This window comes from Myxine glutinosa, chromosome 10 (genome assembly GCF_964187855.1).
Source record: "Myxine glutinosa chromosome 10, kmMyxGlut1.1, whole genome shotgun sequence".
In the NCBI taxonomy this organism is placed as follows: Eukaryota; Metazoa; Chordata; class Myxini; order Myxiniformes; family Myxinidae; genus Myxine; species Myxine glutinosa.
In genome coordinates, this window is record NC_136270.1 from 98,486,226 (window position 1) to 98,505,604 (window position 19,379).

At 43.4% G+C, this 19,379-nt stretch overlaps 1 protein-coding gene across 1 annotated transcript; it reads left to right on the forward strand.

The window, feature by feature from the left end:
* Positions 1–1,358: 1,358 nt before the first annotated feature.
* Positions 1,359–7,016, forward strand: LOC137433587 (homeobox protein DLX-6-like). The gene is made up of 3 exons (XM_068125899.2): positions 1,359–1,965; positions 2,453–2,649; positions 5,976–7,016. Exons 1-3 carry the CDS (start codon positions 1,632–1,634, stop codon positions 6,231–6,233), a joined length of 789 nt encoding a protein of 262 aa, XP_067982000.2. The 5' UTR covers positions 1,359–1,631; the 3' UTR covers positions 6,234–7,016.
* Positions 7,017–19,379: the final 12,363 nt, after the last annotated feature.

A 19,379-nucleotide genomic window follows, 5' to 3' on the forward strand; every position in this document is an offset into this window, starting at 1 on the left:
GTCTTGTTTACTCAACCATCACAAATCTAAGTGCATTATATAATGTGAAAATCAGGTTTTTGTGGGTCCTCAAGACTATTTGCTCCAATATAAAACCATAGGTGTCTTTTCAATTCAGTTCATTTTTTTTAAATTGAGGGCATTTTATTTCATCTGTGTAAAAGTGTACCCAGTATTGTAGCTATATATATATATATACATATATACATATACACACCATTTTGCGTTCGCATTGTATCGACACCAATGCCTGCCATGAGTCAAGGCTAGTCCGCAGTCGGGCCATAAGTGTTATTGTTCCAGGCACACCTCCTTTGGGCGAACATTCGTCACGTATTTTCCCCCGATAAGACATTACTCCTCATACTCTAAGCCCTCTTCTTATGCAGCCTTCCCCCAATACCCGTCCTTTTCTTTGCCCCACCACCTACACCGACAATGACTTTCCCTTGTTCTGATCGAAAATAACAGGCAGTCATTGGCAGAAAATAACTGTAATAATTAGTGTAATCCCACATTCCTTAAAACATGAGAAACGGGCGATAAAGGATACCAGGCGGTACATGGATCCGTAACCTGCCATTTAATACGGGGATGCACGAAGCAAGTCGGTGAGATAAGACAGTAAAATATCGATAGGTCCATGAATTCCTAACGAAAGTGCAGTGAAATGAAGTTGGCATTGTTGCAATATGTGTAATTGTGACGTCATGAGCCATTTCGACATTTTAAATGTTAAACACCGCACAGCATCGCAAGTCCAAATGTCCAATTAGAATCCGTGGCTGGATCATTAATTTTGGACATTTTGGCGCGTTCTTTGTAATCCGAGAAAAGTCATTGCATGGGAATGTGTTTGGTTTGGTTTTAAAATAGCTATGCTAGTTAGTACATCAGTGGAAGATAATTATAACGATGACGAGGCGTTAACTTCCCGATAAGTGCGATTTAAACGCGCAAAGGCCTCGACATTCATGGTCCAGCATCATCGGACACACACATGCACACCCACGTACACACGGCTTGGTTTAACCGTTGCGGAGGGAAATGCAACGATTAAAAAAATTACGTCGTCGCCTCGAATTGCGTTGGAAGTGCGACGTTACATGATGAATGTATATGTATGTCCACGTGTTGAGCCTCAATAACGCTCGACCGTTAGGTTTCGGGGCGGGACGCGCTTAATATTCATTTGGGGGTGGAGCCATGCGGAATGACGCATCCGGGCAGCCAATAAGAGGGCGAGCGTGCGTGTCGCCGCAATACGCCAAGGTCATGCATATGCATAACACAAGGACGTGAGCGCCGAGGAAGTTTTACACGATTTGACTATAACGCGTTCCAAGCCGGCGGTCCACTTGGTAAAAGCACTCGCTCGATTCGAGATTTTATTTTTGTTCCTCGTTTTCTTTACTCTTCCTCTCCCCCGCCAGCACCCACCATCACCCCCCCCCCAACCCCTGCTCTCATCCGAGCTCGAATATTGCAAACCCCTCCCTTCCTCTCCGACTCCTGCCTCGTTCCCCGGCGCCTCCAGGGCGAGCTCGCGGCGACCATCTCGCCGGTGCGGGGGCATGTATGTCGATCTGGGCGCACGGGGGCATGTATTTGGCTAGTCGCGGCGCTAGATCATGACCATGAGAGCAATGGCCGACGGCTTGGACGCGCCCGACTGCGGAAAGTCGGCTTTTCTCGAGTTCGGACAGGGCGGACACCCGACGCACCCGCAGATGTCCGCCGCGATGGCGCACCACCACGCGCACTACCCTCCTCCGTGCCTGTCGGCGCCGGGGCCCGAGGCAGCGTACTCGGCCCCGGCGTCCTCCTACTCGCGCCCGCTGGCCTATCCGTACATCAACCCCATGGGCGGCCCGCCGGGAAACGCGGTCGCCTCGTACGGCCTGAACCCGCTGCCGGCTTACCAGGCGAGCGCCGCCCTTAGCCAAGGCAGGCTGGAAGATACAGGTCGGTTTGTGCTCGGGCTGGGTTCCTTCCGACTGCGAACATACTGTCTGCCACCATGCATTTGGCGCCCTTTATCGGGTTAACGATGTTAACGAGAAATATATACATTTCCATGTGAACAAACGGTGCGTGTGTTTTGCTGCAACCATTTCCAAAAGTGTAATGCTAATTTCTTTGGAATTCAGGAAAAAAACATCCACTTAAATCTACTCAAGAATTCCTTAATAAAATGTCCCCTGAAATACACGTGCTTACATCATAATCAGATGATCAAATGTGTTGAACCTGGTGTCTCGTGATGTATGCACGTTTGTCCTCGAACAAGCGATGTCATGGCCACAGTACAATGCATGTGACGTGTTTCCGTGCTGGTGATGTCATATGTATGAGGATTATATATATATTATATATACAGTAGGCCTATATATATATATATCGATTGAGTATCGGTGTGATCGGCGGACATGGCGTGCTCCAATCGCCGCAGGAGACCCGGAGAAGACGGCGGTCATTCACAACGGGGAGCTGCGCTTCAACGGGAAAGGCAAGAAGATCCGGAAACCCCGAACCATCTACTCGAGCCTGCAGCTCCAGGCGCTCAACCGGCGCTTCCAGCAGACGCAGTACCTGGCGCTACCTGAACGTGCCGAGCTCGCCGCGTCCCTCGGACTCACCCAGACACAGGTGAGCTCTCCGGGACCGCCTTTGTTCCAGCACCCTCGTTCGTGTTTGCTCGAGTTAACCCGACAAGACAAAGGGCGCACCTGCCGGCGTTATACCTCTATCCGGCCCGCGATTGTTTAGCAAAGTGTAGGTGGTGAGAGGGGAGGGTGTGGGGATGAAGGGGGTTGGGGAGTGGGGGGTAGTAGGGACTCCCAAGCGAAGGGCACAAAACCCACTTTGAACGGTCACCAGTTCTGTACATTCAATGAGGGAGGGAACAAAAAATCGCAGACGTCCTGACTCACCTTTAAAAAAAAATTATACATAGAAAAAAAAAATTATACATAGAAAAAAAAAATTATACATGGAAAAAAAAAATTATACATGGAAAAAAAAAATTATACATGGAAAAAAAAAATTATACATGGAAAAAAAAAATCCCATATAAATAAAAGAAATAAATCAATTTCTACAATCGATACTTACGAGGGAGGTATAAACGTAAATGAAAGCAGACCATCAACATTTTAAATACCTATTTTATCTACATACAAATACATGAAACACGAGGATACTTTATTGCAAATGTCTGGACAAGTCTAAAAATATGAGTTTAAAAAATAAATTAAAGGGGTTAAATAGATCACGAGTTAAGATCCTGAAATATGGAGAAAAACCTTCAGTGCCAGTCATGGATCATTTCAAACGTTGTGTGTGTGTGTGTGTGTGTGTGTGTGTGTGTGTGTGTGTGTGTGTGTGTGTGTGTGTATGTACATACGTTCTTATGTGTGTGTATGTATATATATATATATATATATATATATATATATATATATATATATATATATATATATATATATATTCTTATGTGTGTGTGTATATATATACATAATAAATAAATATATATGTTCTTGTGTGTGTGTGTGTGTGTGTGCATGTGTATGTATGTATATATATGTTCTTGTGTGTGTGTGTGTGTGCATGTGTATGTATGTATATATATGTTCTTCTGTGTGTGTGTGTGTGTGTGTGTGTATGTATGTATATATATGTTCTTATGTATGTATATATATGTTCTTATGTATATACTGTATACATAAGAACCATATATATACTAGCCCCCACCATATATATACTAGCTTGGCCTGGCTCGGCTCGCTACGCTCGCCTCACCACGCGTCGTTACAGAGGAACGGGCTTATTTTAGCTGAGGATAATGACTGCACCTGAGTTGCTGTGTTGTCATGATTTACACCAATCATAATACAAACAATTATTTTGCACAAATGTATTTGTTGTGTTTGTGATATTACATTTTTATAGGCAATTTAGGTTGAATGTTTTTTTTTTTCAAGAAAGAACCCCTCAGCACATACATAAGGGAGGGTTGGGTGCAGACTGGAAGTTTGGAACGATTACACCTCACCACCACGTAATAAAAACACTTCACCACCACGAAATTGAAAACACCTCACAGCCATAAAACACGTAATAAAAACACCTCACAGCCACAAAATTAAAAACACCTCACCACCACGTCATTTAAAAACACCTCACCACCACGTAATTCAAAACACCTCATCACCAACTAATTCAAAACACCTCACCACCACATAATTAAAAACACCTCACCACCATGTAATTATAAATACCTCACCACCATGTAATTATAAATACCTCACCACCATGTAATTATAAATACCTCACCACCATGTAATTATAAATACCTCACCACCATGTAATTATAAATACCTCACCACCACGTAATTCAAAACACCTCACCACCACGTAATTCAAAACACCTCACCACCACGTAATTCAAAACACCTCACCACCATGTGATTTAAAAACACCTCACCACCACGTCATTTAAAAACACCTCACCACCATGTAATTATAAATACCTCACCACCATGTAATTATAAATACCTCACCACCATGTAATTATAAATACCTCACCACCAGGTAAATATAAATACCTCACCACCACGTAATTCAAAACACCTCACCATCGCATAATTCAAAATACCTCACCACCACATGATTCAAAACCACCACCACGTTATTAAAAACACTTCGCAACCACGGAAACAAAAGTTTGAGGGAGTCGTTAAGTGACAACACAGACACTGCCCAGATGTGTCGATATATAGATAAATGACTGTACCCGAGTTGCCGTTTTGTCATGGTTTAAACCAATCATAATTCAAACAATTATTTTGCACAAATGTATTTGTAATATACGTGATATCACATTTTATAAACAATTAAAGTTGGAAAAAAAAAGATTTCCGAAAAAATTCCCCCCCAAAAAAAAATTGGAACATTTTTCAAAAAAAAATACCCTTAGGACATACCGACGGGAGAGATATGTGCATACCAGAAGTTTGGTACGATTTCACAAAAGTTTGAGAAAGTAGTGCAGTGACAAGACAATACAACACAACACAAGGCAACACAAGACAGACACTGTACAGATATATATATATATATATATATATATATATATATATATATATATATATATATATATATATATATATATATATATATATATGTGTGTGTGTGGGTGTGTGTGTGTATGCATACATATATATATATATTTGTTCTTATGTGTGTGTTGTGTGTGTGTGTATATATGTATGGATGCGTGTGCGTGCGTTAACTATTTAATATCAAATGCGTTATGACTCTTCGAATCATTATCGGCATTAGAGCTTTGTAAAATAATAAGTCGTGGCCTTGGTTGGAGTGCTGCGGTACAATCACACGTGTACGTGCATACGTCATACCTGTTCAGCCAACCCGTGTATTAGACACGCATCACAGCATGTTCGGCGGACTTCGGCGTTTACTCTGTGTAGCTGAGCATTGTTCTCTCGGACAGACGCACGATTTAGTCGTTTCGTTCAAATCAAAAGGCTGCCAGCAGATCAAGTTACCGCTTGGGTGGATAGGTTGGCCTATTTCCCAGCTCAGGTCATGTGTAAATGGACCCCGTTTTAACCAGGTACGCTCAAGACTTCCGGCGGAATTGCAAGTAGTGCATTGTCTTCACGGAAAATGATAATTAAATAGAACAGTGAGGCCCACAAGGGTCCAGTCAGTGGGAAGGTATTGTACACCTGGTGAGAAAATGATATGGCGGCAGGTCGATGCGTTTTATATCCGAAGTCAATTTGCAGTTGCTGTTGCTTGGTGTACAAGCTTAACTTGTCCATATAAATGTATGTGGCGTACACCAGAGATATTTTTGATAATTTTGCATCATTGCAGGTATGGTCACAAACATTACCTGTGGTTGTATCACAATGTTGTTGAACCTGCGGGCCCGTGCTGTCTCGCAGGTGAAAATTTGGTTCCAGAACAAGCGCTCCAAATACAAGAAGCTGATGAAGCAAGGCGGAGGAGGCCTGGAAAACAACCCGCTGGTCAACGCGAGCTGTCTGTCCCCCAGCCCATCGGCACACCCGTCCATTACTACCTGGGACGTAAACTGTGTGAACAAGAGCGCGAGCATGCCGGCAGGTAGCTACATGTCTGCTTATTCGCACTGGTATTCGCCGGCTCACCAAGAAGCCATACAGCACCCTGCGATCATGTAAAGCAAGCCCCGGACTCAGTGAAGCCCGTGTTGTCGGTCCAAAGCTGCGCAGCGTGGGCGAAACGCGTTTTAAAATAAATAGCTTAATAAAAAATGAAACTATGAGCGCAAGACACACCTGGCTCATTAAGACAAAAAAAAAAAGAAGTTTCTATCGAGACTGAATCGCCACCATCTTCATGTAGTCATCCTCTACCGCCCCCACCATGGTCCTGCGAACTTCCCGGGGCTGTGTCGTGGATGGCTGCAGTTTTAAAGTCGGTGACTGCAATATTATAGTGTTCACCTGTGACGCGACGTCTCTCGTGCTCCTAAACTCCCGCCATGGCCGCTTCCCGATGCGGCTGTTCCGTTTTATCGTCGTTGTGTTTAACGCTGGAGGTCTCCACGTGTACAATGTATAGCTTGTTAAGGCACGCTCAGTTCGATACACCGACGTTACTGCGAATTTCTACTCGTGTTTGTATATTTTGGAACAATTTGCAGCAGATGTACATAATATATGTGTTATTATATACCTGTTCCGTAGGTTCACCCCTTACCCCCACACCACCGCACCACCCACCTCCTCCTCCTCTTCAACAACTCAGAATAAAGTCATTGTTGTTATAAAGCTCACAGAACCTTTGTTGAAATCGTTTTGTTTAACGACGTTGTATTGTATACCGAGTGGAAATGGTGGCAATTTTCTTCGGATCTTTAGGAGGAATGGCTCGTTGCAGGTACAGTGAAGCTCGTGGCGACGTGGATGCCAAAAACACGTGTAAACTATTGTTTTAATATCCTCACACGTTGATTACATTTCATGATCAAATGTCGTGTTGTGTATCGAGTCTGTGATGCTTTTAAATTCAGCAAATTGTTCATCACGTTCAATTAAATTTTTGCACAAATTCAGCACTTTGGGCTTCACCATGGAAGCACTGTGCGCTGCACATGCAAAAGCAAACTATGTGTACAATATATTAAATACATATTTAATTATTTTTAATCATTTCTGCACTTGACATGATTGTTTTTTTGAAGTACGGATAGACCAACAACTCAGTATCTGAAGCTCTGTTATAAAAGAAGAAGAAGAAGAAAGAAGAAGAAGAAGGGTATATTAATATGCCAATGAAAATGTTTGAAAGATCCAGAATTTTAATTTTTATACACTTGTCAATCTTTCAAATGACTCTACATTATGGGTTTGATAAATAATGTTCTTACTCTTGCTGTGTATATACCAATCCATTATCATTGACCTGTCTTATTGAGAATAACAAAGCATTGTGACGTCTCGACCGCAGGCAGCTTGTTTAACGGCAGGTATAATGCAGTACAGGTGTGTGTATGTGTGTGTGTGTTTGTGTGTCAAAGCGGTACAGGTTTTGCACTATTGACAATTTCATTGGATAGTTTGAGAGCTAAATGCATCATCATGTCGAAATTGCCGTGCATACGTTGATGAAAGCTCAAAAACATTTGCGGAAAACTGTAAACCCGTGGCCTGCGGGACAAACTTGTTAAAAATGAGATGAGAAAATGCCTGCATCATAATTTTTATATCAAAGGGTAAATGTATCGCGAGTCTGAAAAACAATTAATAAAAAACAAAGACATGGTGTTTTTACATCTATGGCTCAAATGACTTTAACAAGTTACAAAATCCATGGGGGATCGGCGCGCGGGAGCATCGTAAGAATGGGAGGATTCCTGCGCATCATCCCGATGCATCCCGGGCCTCTGTTGTGAGGTCAAACTGATCAGAGCCGAAAGCACAGCTCGCCGAGGGTCGAAACATCAGCAAAATAGTGCTCTCCAACCCCGGTTGATTACAGCGAGCAGCGACACGCTCGATGATGGCTTTAAGCGCCACAACCCGCGTTATTACATAGAAATCAAAGGATCGCCTCTCGTGTGAAACGCTTCGTTGGCCACGATATGAAAGCTGGACAGAAGCGATGAAAACGGTGTTTATTTGTTTGTTCTTTTTTGTTGCCACGAACGTGTGTTCAGATGAAGGTTGTAGTGTGAAAATACAACCGGTCCGTAAATACATGTCAAACCTCCACATGCGTCCCAGTTAAAATAGAAGTATTACATGTACAGTGTACACGGGTGTTTTAGGACCTTGAATCAATATATTTGAGATGTTGGTATTTTTATTTATTTATAGATTTCTATAGTTACTTTGAACAAAAAAAATATATATATATATATATATATATATATTATATATACGTATGTATATATATACATATATATCATATACGTATACATATATCACATACATATATCATATACATATGTCATATAATATATACATATTTATCATGTACATCAAACGGATACACACATAGGAGAAAAAAAATCCTTGGCATGTCTTGGACGTTTTTTTTTTTTTTTCTGGATGCTTTCACATATATCAAAAACAGAGCATATTCGTTGACCTCGTTTACTGCACCAACATTTCATGTAGTATAGAGAGAGAGCATCACTTTTGTCTGCAGTCAGCAATGGACAGATTTCTTTATATTCCCCCACTGTATCGTAATGAAATTCACTGTAGTGTCTAAATGCCAACGATAACAGCATTCAATCTCGGACGTAATTGTTGCAGTTTTAATGCGTTATATGGATTCTCAGTGTGAATAGCAATAATTACTGCCATCTGTGTAATTGCTGTTCCAATCCGCCTTTTTCTGTGACAGTTGATTCGCAATTGCAATTTTTTTCCCCCACTCTAAAGCTCTGAAAAAGAGATGCTCGAACAAAGGCAGTTAATTACAACTGCTTCAAAAATGCAGCCGGATCGACGTCCAAAAAGGACCTCGAACTGCGATTTCGCCGAGAGAATCGAACTGATGCATTCATAAAAGAAATTGATTTTAAAACATTCTTCTATCTCCCAGGGGACCATAAGTTTTATTTATTTATTTCAATTATTCTGATATTTGTGCTTTCGTCCATTTCGAACAAGTCGCTCGTTTCCGCGAGGTGTCGAAGAGGTTTCCTCGCGCTCGACGTGTATCGGATAAACGGCACAAGTTCTGGGATGCAAAGGGCGCACCATTTGAGAAACCCACCTTGCGTACAAATTAACCGGAAAAAAAAAATCATCCGACACGCATGCAGCGGTATTATCGATTATCGATTATCGATTTGTGTGCTTTTTAGCGTTCACCGAATAAAACGACCTGCCACCAATGGCTAAATTACTGGGGATTTTGAGTGCATTAAAAACGCTTTGCTGATCATATATGACAATACAATGCACTTTATGATTATTTAGGCACAAGATTGGATTTTTATTTCCCTTTTAAAAATTTGTTTTTTATTATTGTAATATCTACCTTTTATGCTGTCGACTTGAAGTGCAAAACAAACAATGGTGTCGTTGCCATGGGTGATGTATTGTTAAATTAATTAATTAATGGGACTTCCATCATCCGACCTGCTTTACAGAGAAATATTGAGGTGAACAGCCCTCCCCTCACCCCTAAACTAGTCACACGCAAGTACTGAGCGATGCTGAGTCGGACGCAAGTACCAAAATGTATATATATATATATACATTTTTGAAAGTCTTTCCTCTTGTGTTCGTGAGTCCTGTGTGGACCGACGATGGTAAAAAGCCCATATAGCACCTTGACTTCACGGCACACCCGCCTCTGTAAAATCCCAGCGTTTAGGACTCTCCGCACGCACGTCTGTGTAAAATCGCAGCGTTTCGGACTCACCGCAGGGTCCGTGGTGTTGAACCGCTTTACAGGAGGGCGCGGACCATGACGGTTGCACCAAGACGGTCCTCCAGGCAACGCTGCGGCACGTGCGCGACAAGTTTGCCTATCTCGGCTCCTGCAGGTGTGAAATCATGATTTTCTGGAGCGTTTTCTCTTATATTCTGCGCAGAAAAAAATTGGCATTATTAGAGCCCCGCGCTAGCCGTTCATTAGGCTGATGAAATTGGCGCGGTGGAGAACATGTTCCGCATTCAAAATTGTGGGTAATTTGGAAAAATGCAGATAATTACGAATAGCGGACAATCTTCTCGTCCACGTCAGCTTTCAAATGGCGCTAATTATAAGACATTAAAGGCAGTTAGCCGCACAAATGCATATCATTCATCTTTTTTAACCAGTTTCAAAGGAAATAGAGAAGTTTTTCATGAACTTATCAGGAGCTTGCTTGTATATGTATGCATGTATGTATATTATATACGACAAAAAACATTATTTTGACCCTGAATGTGACATGATGCTGACATCATGTGTATAAGTACACACACGCACACACACACAATGAGTGTGAATGAAGATGTTTGAGCTTCGCCTAAGCATCAATTCCATCACATAAACTAAGAGTCTTAGCTCATATTAAGTATCATATCAGGGAGGATAGAGGAATGATTACTTACTTCGTTTTTTGGATAAGTATGTGCTTATCCTTTACAGTGTGTGCACTGTGTTAGTGTGTTACAGTTGGATAAGTATGTGCAGTGCAATAACTTGAACTTCCTCACATCTTAAACGCATCTTAAAAATTAAGCCTGTTGCGTGTTTAAATGGAATACTCGCGTCTTATTGGACTAACGTCGGTTGACATTGGTTGAAAAATTAATCTATATATTTTACATTTTATCCTCTTTACCTTTGATGAAGGTGAAGTCATTGTCCTACCTACCCACTCCCTCCCCATCCCAACCTCCTCCCACCCCTCGCTCCCCCTCCCCTCCATCAGTTTCACCCCTACTTTCTTCTTTGTTTTCCTTTTAACTTTCCTTCTCATACTCAGAGGATGTTTTGGTCAGAAGTTAGGAGGTTCGCACCACTTCTGTAAAAGTTAATCATATAGACAGGACCCCAAGGATACAGAAATACAGCTAACGGATTTCAAGGGCCCCCGAATGAGAAAGCAGTGGTATATTTGCCCCGAGGGTGTTAAGACATCTGTCTGCTGTGTTGAAGCCTGGGTATCCTGGCTCGCCCTACCAGATGGCCGCTCGGAGCTGTGGCCGGGCGTGGCTGCTGCGGATTAGGAAGGATCAGGGCGAGCGAGCAATAAGAGGAGCCCTCCGGATGTGAGGCCTTCCTATACACAAAAGGTGTGGGACTCCTGCTCCCTCCTCCTGAATGGGCAACACGGCCAAGACAAGAATCAGCCTGGACTTTATCTCGATGAGTCTCCTGTATTAATCGTACTATTACTGCAAATAATGAGTAACGAGTTGAGTAAATCCAGGTTTCCAAGCAATATCACTTAAAGTTGAATGAAGGAACCATGAGACACCTTCAAATTTTTGAAACCGACATAACTATAAACTTCCAAAAAAAAAAAAAAGAAGCTGTTTACTTGTCGAATTAGGCATTATTTCCTCAGTTGCTTTGGATGCAGGGTTCAACATTAAAAAAAAAAAATTCTTGCCTATCCATGTGACTGATAGGGTTTACATTTTTACCTGTCCTGTCATCCATTGCACCTGCCCATCTATTGGTACTGCGAGCATGTGGGGCGATACCATTATGTTTCTTTGAAGTTTTCACCAGCACGTGGGATTGGTCAAGCCGAAAAAGATCCTCTTCATTGCTGCTACCTAATCATTGTGGCTTTACACGAAAAAGAACGACACTCAGGTTAAGATATGTCAAGTTTGTTAAACTTCCGGGTGGAAAATTGACTTGTTCTTCAGACAGATTTGTTGAGGCTTTCACTTGTCCTACAAAATTGCCTATCCCGGACAGTCAGACAACTATGATAGGTTAATTGATGTTGAAGAAGATTATATTTGTATTTTTTGGTAAAATAATTGTAAATGCAAAATATCCCCCAAGCCTTTGGATCGGTCTGCTTCGTTGGAAGATTTGTACTCTATCTCATGACTCGTAACAACCTTGTGAAGCTTTTAGGTTTACTCTTGTCGTAGTCCCCAAGAAAAGCATTGTCACAAAATGTGGCAGAACAATAACAATCACTAAGAATGTGTTTCCTGCCAAACTGGCTCAGCAACCTGATCATTAATCATAATAATAATAACTAGAACAATGCGACTGTGTCGCCAATATGCCTCCGCATAGTCCCACAACGGGTAGATGCCCTCGTTCACTGTCTTAAAAATAAACACGTTTGATTTAAATCCCTTCAGCTGTTTTCAAGTGTCACATTTTCACCAGCCATGACAGGTTTCACATCGATCGGTGAAGCAGTTTCAGAGAAGGGAATTTTTTAAATATTGGCTTTCAAGCTAATATGGCTGCCATACCACATGACATATGACCTTTAAAAAACGTACACCATGCATATGTATGGGTAGGAGATCACATTTGTGAAGTTTCGTGTCGATCGGATAAGGTTCGTTTTTCTATCCAATATGGCTGCCAAATCACGTGACCTACGACATCATCATTTTCAAACTATAGGCAACAGTGCTGTAAAATTTCGTCAATTTTACTAATTCGATGATATTTGTAAAATTTCACTTCACTAGGGTAAGCGGTTTCAGAGATATAATTATTTAATATTTTCCTTCAATCCAATATGGCTGCCACACCATGTGACCAATGACGTTTTTGTGATCATCTTTTAATCACCATGCCTAGTCAATGACACGTAAAGTTTCGAGTCAATCGATTTGGTGTTTTGGGAGAAGTTTTTTTAAAGGTTTTAGGTTAAATCCAATATGGCTGCCAAACCATGTGCATTATGAACCACCTTTAGAGGCCATTTTTCCCCGCAGAGCAGGGGTTGGCCTTTTTTGGGCACCATGGTCCCCTTTTTGAAGCAATGTTTTATGGCCGGGTGCCCTTCCTGCCGCCAACCCTGTTAGTCGCCTCTTGCGACACATAGGGAATTACCAGTGAACTGGTATTCAATTTGCTGACCTTGGAAGGATGACAGGCCGAGTCAACCCTCCTGGTGTTAATTCAGCGATCAACCGGGATTCGAACCTAGGATCCCAAGCCGGCACCCTAACCGCTAAGCCAACACCAGGCTCTTAAACCATGTGACCTATGATGTCATGAATTTAATATTTCAATACAAATGGGTCATAGATCATGTGCATGCAATTTCAGATTTTTCGGATAAGGAATTCGATTAAAACGTTTTTGTCTAGTTTATCACTTCACCTCTAACGTCATCATTATGCTTTTGTTCCCCATTGGGAGTACTTGACAATGTGGCAAGTTTAAAATTTTTCCATTCAGCGGTTTCCGAGAAATAATCTTTTAATTATTTGCGTTTAATCCAAGGTGGCTGCCATACCACGTGACCTATGACATCGCAATTATCATAAATCTATTCTGCATGGGTGTCACTCCTACCCTGAAAGTTTCGTCTCAATCGGACATGTGGTTGCTGAGAAAAACGAGGTTTAGCCCGTACGGACGGACGGACGTTCGGACAACCAGAAAACATTTTGCCTCCGGTGACTTCCGGAGGCGGAGGCATAAAAAAACTAATATGATATTCCATCACGATCACCCCTCATGACACAGGCAGAATAATTATAGAGACCATGAAGGGTCCCATAAAATCCATAAAAAGGAATTCGATTGCTCCGTGATGCGACCAGAGCATGCTCGAACCCTAAGCCTTTCCTGGCGTAGCACTGAACTTGCACGACTGACTTGAACAATGGAAGAACTCAGGGGTGAGTACACTACCAGTGACCTGTTAAAAGAGAAATAGCAAAATAACAAGAATGAACTGGAACGGCACTCGGTAGAGAACATACCTCCACTAGACCGAACAGTTTATGTTTTGTATCCCACTGGTAGGCTGAATCTGGCCAAATCAACTCATTCACCAAGTTTTTTCCAGACAAACAGATAAACAGACACGGGTGAAAACATAACCTCCATCTATCTTCGGTGGCGGAGGCAATAATAATTTTCCATCTCTGCTGTGTTAATCATTCTTAATGTAGTCTGTCTTACTTTGTAGGGTGAATTTTAGTAATCAATTTGGTTTGGAGTAATTAAACTGACAGGTGATGCTGATCACTGTTTCTTCTCCTTAAATAAACTGATCAGCATCACCTCTAAGTTTGATGACTCCAGAATGCTGTTCAACATATGGGAGAAGTGTTCATTTGCTTTATACCGTGTACTCCTCCCCCTCTCCTTTCCCCCTCCCCCTCCTCCTCTCCTCACCCCTTCCCCTTTCTTCCCTCTGCCCCTTCCCCCTCTACCCCCCTCGCCCTCTGCTCCCCCGTCCCCTCTCCTCGCCCTCTTCCCCTTTCCTCCCTCTCCTCCTCCTCCCCTTCTCCCCCCTCCTCCCCCTCTGTTCCCCCTGTCCCCTCTGCTCCCCCCCGCCCCCTCTGCCCCCACAGCCCTCCCGTTTCACAGATCTACCGACGTCCATGTTCTCTACTGTTGGTGTGTTTGTGTGCTTCCCTCTCTCCCGCCCCCCCCCCCCCCTTGTCTCCCGGTCCCTTTATTGTAAGTTTTATATGTCCGTACATGTTTTCATGTTTAATGTATTATCTCTTACACGAGCCTCAATTCTGTGTACAACAAAAAAACAAAAAAAAGCAAGGGATAATGGAGTTGAAGTGTGTAGCCAGCTTAGATTTTGGAAATTTCACCAGGAGTGGGTTAATGGAAGAACATTTACACTCTGGAATTCTAGGGGAGAGTTGGAGGGCTGGGAGAGCATACGGAGCTAGAAATGAGGAGGTAAAGAAAAACAAACAGAGACCACCGACCTGCCTGAGATGTTTAACTTGATTGCAGGAGATTCCAAGAATGTTGAGAACATTAGATTCCACGGAATCTAGGAGAGGTGGATGTGATACTGATGTCCCAGCTCATAAAAGGGGAGGAGTTCACCATTGAGCTGTGTAGTTCTGATTGAGCTCTGCATTAGCTAGCAGGTACCCGTGGAAATTCCATGTAATATAAGATGTGACCAACAATATTATACAAAGAACAGTTAAATACCGTGCGAATTTAATTTTGCTGAGCTATGTGCTTCTTAGATATGTTGCTTAACACAATCAACTCCCTGCCTTCCCCCCCCCCCCCCAATCCCAAGTCTTCACCCCTTACCCCCAAACAGCAAGTCTTCAAGCCCCTCTCCATAACTGAAAGTCTTCAAGCCCCTCCCCATAACTGAAAGTCTTCAAGCCCCTCCCCATAACTGAAAGTCTTCAATCCCCTTCCCATAACTGAAAGTCTTCAAGCCCCTTCCCATAACTGAAAGTCTTACAAGTCCCTTCCCATAACTGAAAGTCTTCAAGCCCCTCCCCATAATTGCAAGTTTGCAAGCCCCTCCCCATAACTGAAAGTCTTCAAGCCCCTCCCCATAACTGAAAGTCTTCAAGCCCCTCCCCATAACTGGAAGTCTTCAAGCCCCTCCCCATAACTGAAAGTCTTCAAGCCCCTCCCCATAATTGCAAGTCTTCAAGCCCCTCCCCATAATTGCAAGTCTTCAATCCCCTCCCCATAATTGCAAGTCTTCAATCCCCTCCCCATAATTGCAAGTCTTCAATCCCCTCCCCATAATTGCAAGTCTTCAAGCACCTCCCCATAATTGCAAGTCTTCAAGCCCCTCCCCATAATTGCAAGTCTTCAAGCCCCTCCCCATAATTGCAAGTCTTCAAGCCCCTCCCCATAATTGCAAGTCTTCAAGCCCCTCCCCATAATTGCAAGTCTTCAAGCCCCTCCCCATAATTGCAAGTCTTCAAGCCCCTCCCCATAATTGCAAGTCTTCAAGCCCACTCCCTGCTCAAAGTCATCAACCCCCTCCATCCCAGGTCCTTGATTCCCCCCACCCCCCCCCCTTCCGGTACACAAGTCCCCTCCCCTCCCGACCCCCCAAACTATCTGTCCTCCCCTCCCGCCTTCTTCCTGTTCTTCAAAGCAAGAGTGCATTATTACATCATTTCATATTAAATTCTTCATCTCTCAAATATAGGTTTTCACCATGTTTTGTAAAAGTACCGGTAAATAAATAAAATAAAACCCGCTTTAGATTCCTACGCACCCACTTTTCATTGCCACTAATTTGCCACGTATGTTTATTTACTTCACATATGTGAATTACATGTGCATGCACACATACGGTTGCACCGCTTCAATCCATCAACTTTCCATTCACGACATTGGGATTAAAGTGTTATGGCTATATTTCCTATAATATTATTATTATTACGAAAACAATACCACCGAAACAATACACTGTATTAATAAACCTGGGCTTAATTTGTCCGAAGGCCTATATGTACCGTTTTGTTGTAAGAGACGTAACGCCGATGCTTTCGATATTTGATGGTCATTTCAACAATCGGTTTGTTTGTGTTTCACACTGAATGAAAAACGTAAAGGTAGAGCATGGCGATTGTCATACATAACAGGTTTGACGATATGTTCGGCAAGAACGACATTGGAATCAAAATGGTGGTGCGTGGAGAGTCAGCCGCAGCACCGCTGTAATGACATCAGACATAATCACATCACCCTGTCATATGATCAGATCCTCAGCTCTGATTGGTACACGTTTGAGGGGACATACATACATACAAGCAGACGGACAAACATTGTTATAGACGGCTCTGCCCGATGGGCAACGCCGTAAAAACCTCAATCAATATCTTGCTTTTGAAAATTGCATTTTATATAAGTGCAAACTGTGAAATCAAATTTTGAATGAAAATTTACGTAAAAACAATAAACACATCCGTAAAATAAATAAATAAACCTAAATTGATATCGAGCAGCAGGTCAGTGATGCTTGCCTATAATCATAAAGATTCTTAAATCTTTATTTATGTACCGACGTATGAAGCACGGTTTGTTATTGCTTACACAATGTGTAAGCATACCCCACCAGTATGTATGTATATATATATATATATTGTTACGGAAACGGAGTACGGCGCTCCCCCTTAGCGGGGGAGGGGGTTAATCCCCCTTCTATTTGCACTGGCCGTCTCCGCTCCTGAAGCTGCCCAGCTCCCTCCACGAGGCAGGTGAGCAACCCCGTTCGAGACTGCGGACAAGATGTTATTTTGCCGAGCGGATTAGCAGCCCGTGGCTCGAACCATTAGCAGTACTAAACCCGATCCTGAACGTTGGCCAAATCGTGCCACAGGTGTTCAATGATGGAAACCTCTAAAATGAACGGATGTGAAGAAAAGAAGGCAGAGTAAGAAAGAACAGGAATTTATTACTAACTATTGTACAAAACCAAAGAAACCAAGGAGAAGGAAAGAAACGAAAATAATTTACAGAAGAAGAAGAAGAAGACGCAGTGCAATTCTACTTATCCATACAGTCTTACTTATACCCAGGGACAACACAGACAAACAGATGACAGTCAGACTTACACGGGGATGATGACAGGAATGGCAGGAGGTGGATGGCTGGACGGATGAGGAGGTGGGACCACAGGGCTGGAAGGGTGCGGGTCCGGCTCGTGTCAACGGCAAGGCTCGAGGTCAGCAGCCGCCGACCCTCCTCAATCTCGTTCGTACGGCGGCGTTGCTTCGCAGCCGCGGGTCGAACTGCCGTTAAAGCTCAACTCCTTCTCAACTCAACTCAGCTGCGGTGGACTCCTCTGCGGTGGACTCCTCACTCATCTCTTAAGCAGACCCTCCCAACTTCCTTTTATAAGGCACGTGGCGATCAAGCCGCCGGCCTTTTAGAAACACCCATCGGTGAGCTCGCCTCGGCCTGGATTGGTCGCGAGGGTTCACCGATCCCGCCCCCTTGATGAGGCGTTGGCAAAGCCACGCCTTGTTCCTGGCGCTTGGCTGACTCCTCCCACCTTCTTCTCCGAGATGACCTCGCCGTAATGGCGGCAAATGTAGTTGGCAATGCGATTGGCAATGACGCAGTTGGAAATGGAGGTTTTGGGGGAATTTGAACAAGGGGATCTATCTTATTCGATTCGGTGCAATGCAGTGTCAATTAATGGGCAACAGAGCCTTAAACTGGAACACATAATAAGGAAATAACTATTTAGAAGGGTATATGATTTTCTACGTGCATGCGATGGACTAACTAAGGGGACGACCTTTGACCTTTACAATTAACGGAGGTATTTACAAGGATCATTACATTTACACAGGGTGATATTTACAAACAGGATTCTCAAATCCGCAACAATATATATATATATATATATATATATATATATATATTGTTACGGATCTCGGACGTCAGCTCTACCCTTATCAAGGGGGGGGGGGTTAATCCCCTTGTCCTTTTATGCGGCCGACGTGAGTCCTGGAAGTTACAACGTCCTTCCCGGCACGGCGTTAGGTAGGGTTTGTTAGGCCTAGGGGTTCACTACTACCTAATTACTAACGCCGACCGGAAACGAGGGAATAACTCCCGCTCGAACCACGGATATGATGGGATATGCCGAGCGGATAGCAATCCGCGATCCGAGTTGTTAACAGGTGACTCGACCCGATTATAGTGGTTGCGATCGTGCCACGCTTACCCAATTGGAGAAAAGACTGATGCGATCGGATGGAGGAAACCAAGAAAATAGGAAGAGCAAAGCAATTTATTAACAATTTACAGAAAGAAGAGGAAACGAAAGAAATGTACAAGATAGAAAGAGGAAGAAGAAGCACACAGAGCAGTCTTAAACAGTCTTGTCTTATTCCCTGGACAAATGGGCCCGTCTCACATACACACTCACACGGGGATTGTAGATGGTAGGGTGGAACAGGTTGATGGTCACCAGCGCGTCCAGGCTCCAATCCGGTTCCGGTCCAGGCTCCGGTCCAGCGGACGAAACCAGGCAGGCAGCTCTTCAGTGTAACGCGAACGGACAATTATATCACGGGGGGAAGGCTGGTGTCCTGGCGGCGTACATAATAGTTGCATAATCGTGCCAAACGCCCCCTCTCCAACATCCTGCTTTGAGCTCCCAATGCCAACGAGCCCTCTCTGATCAAGCGCATGCACCCACGAGTTCGTTGTAATGTGCGCTCTCCCAATACGTCCTGGCAACACCAATCTTTCAACGAGTCCTCTCAAGGCGAGCTCTTCTCATCAGTCCTGTTGCCAAGCGCATGTACCCACAAGTCCTCTTTAATGAGCGCCGCTGCATAAGTCATCTGGTAAGTCCTGTTAATCAGCGCGCTTCCTTGCAGTCCTGTAAAAGGGCTTTGTGCGCTCGCTTTTATATCTCAAGCAAGCGATCGCTC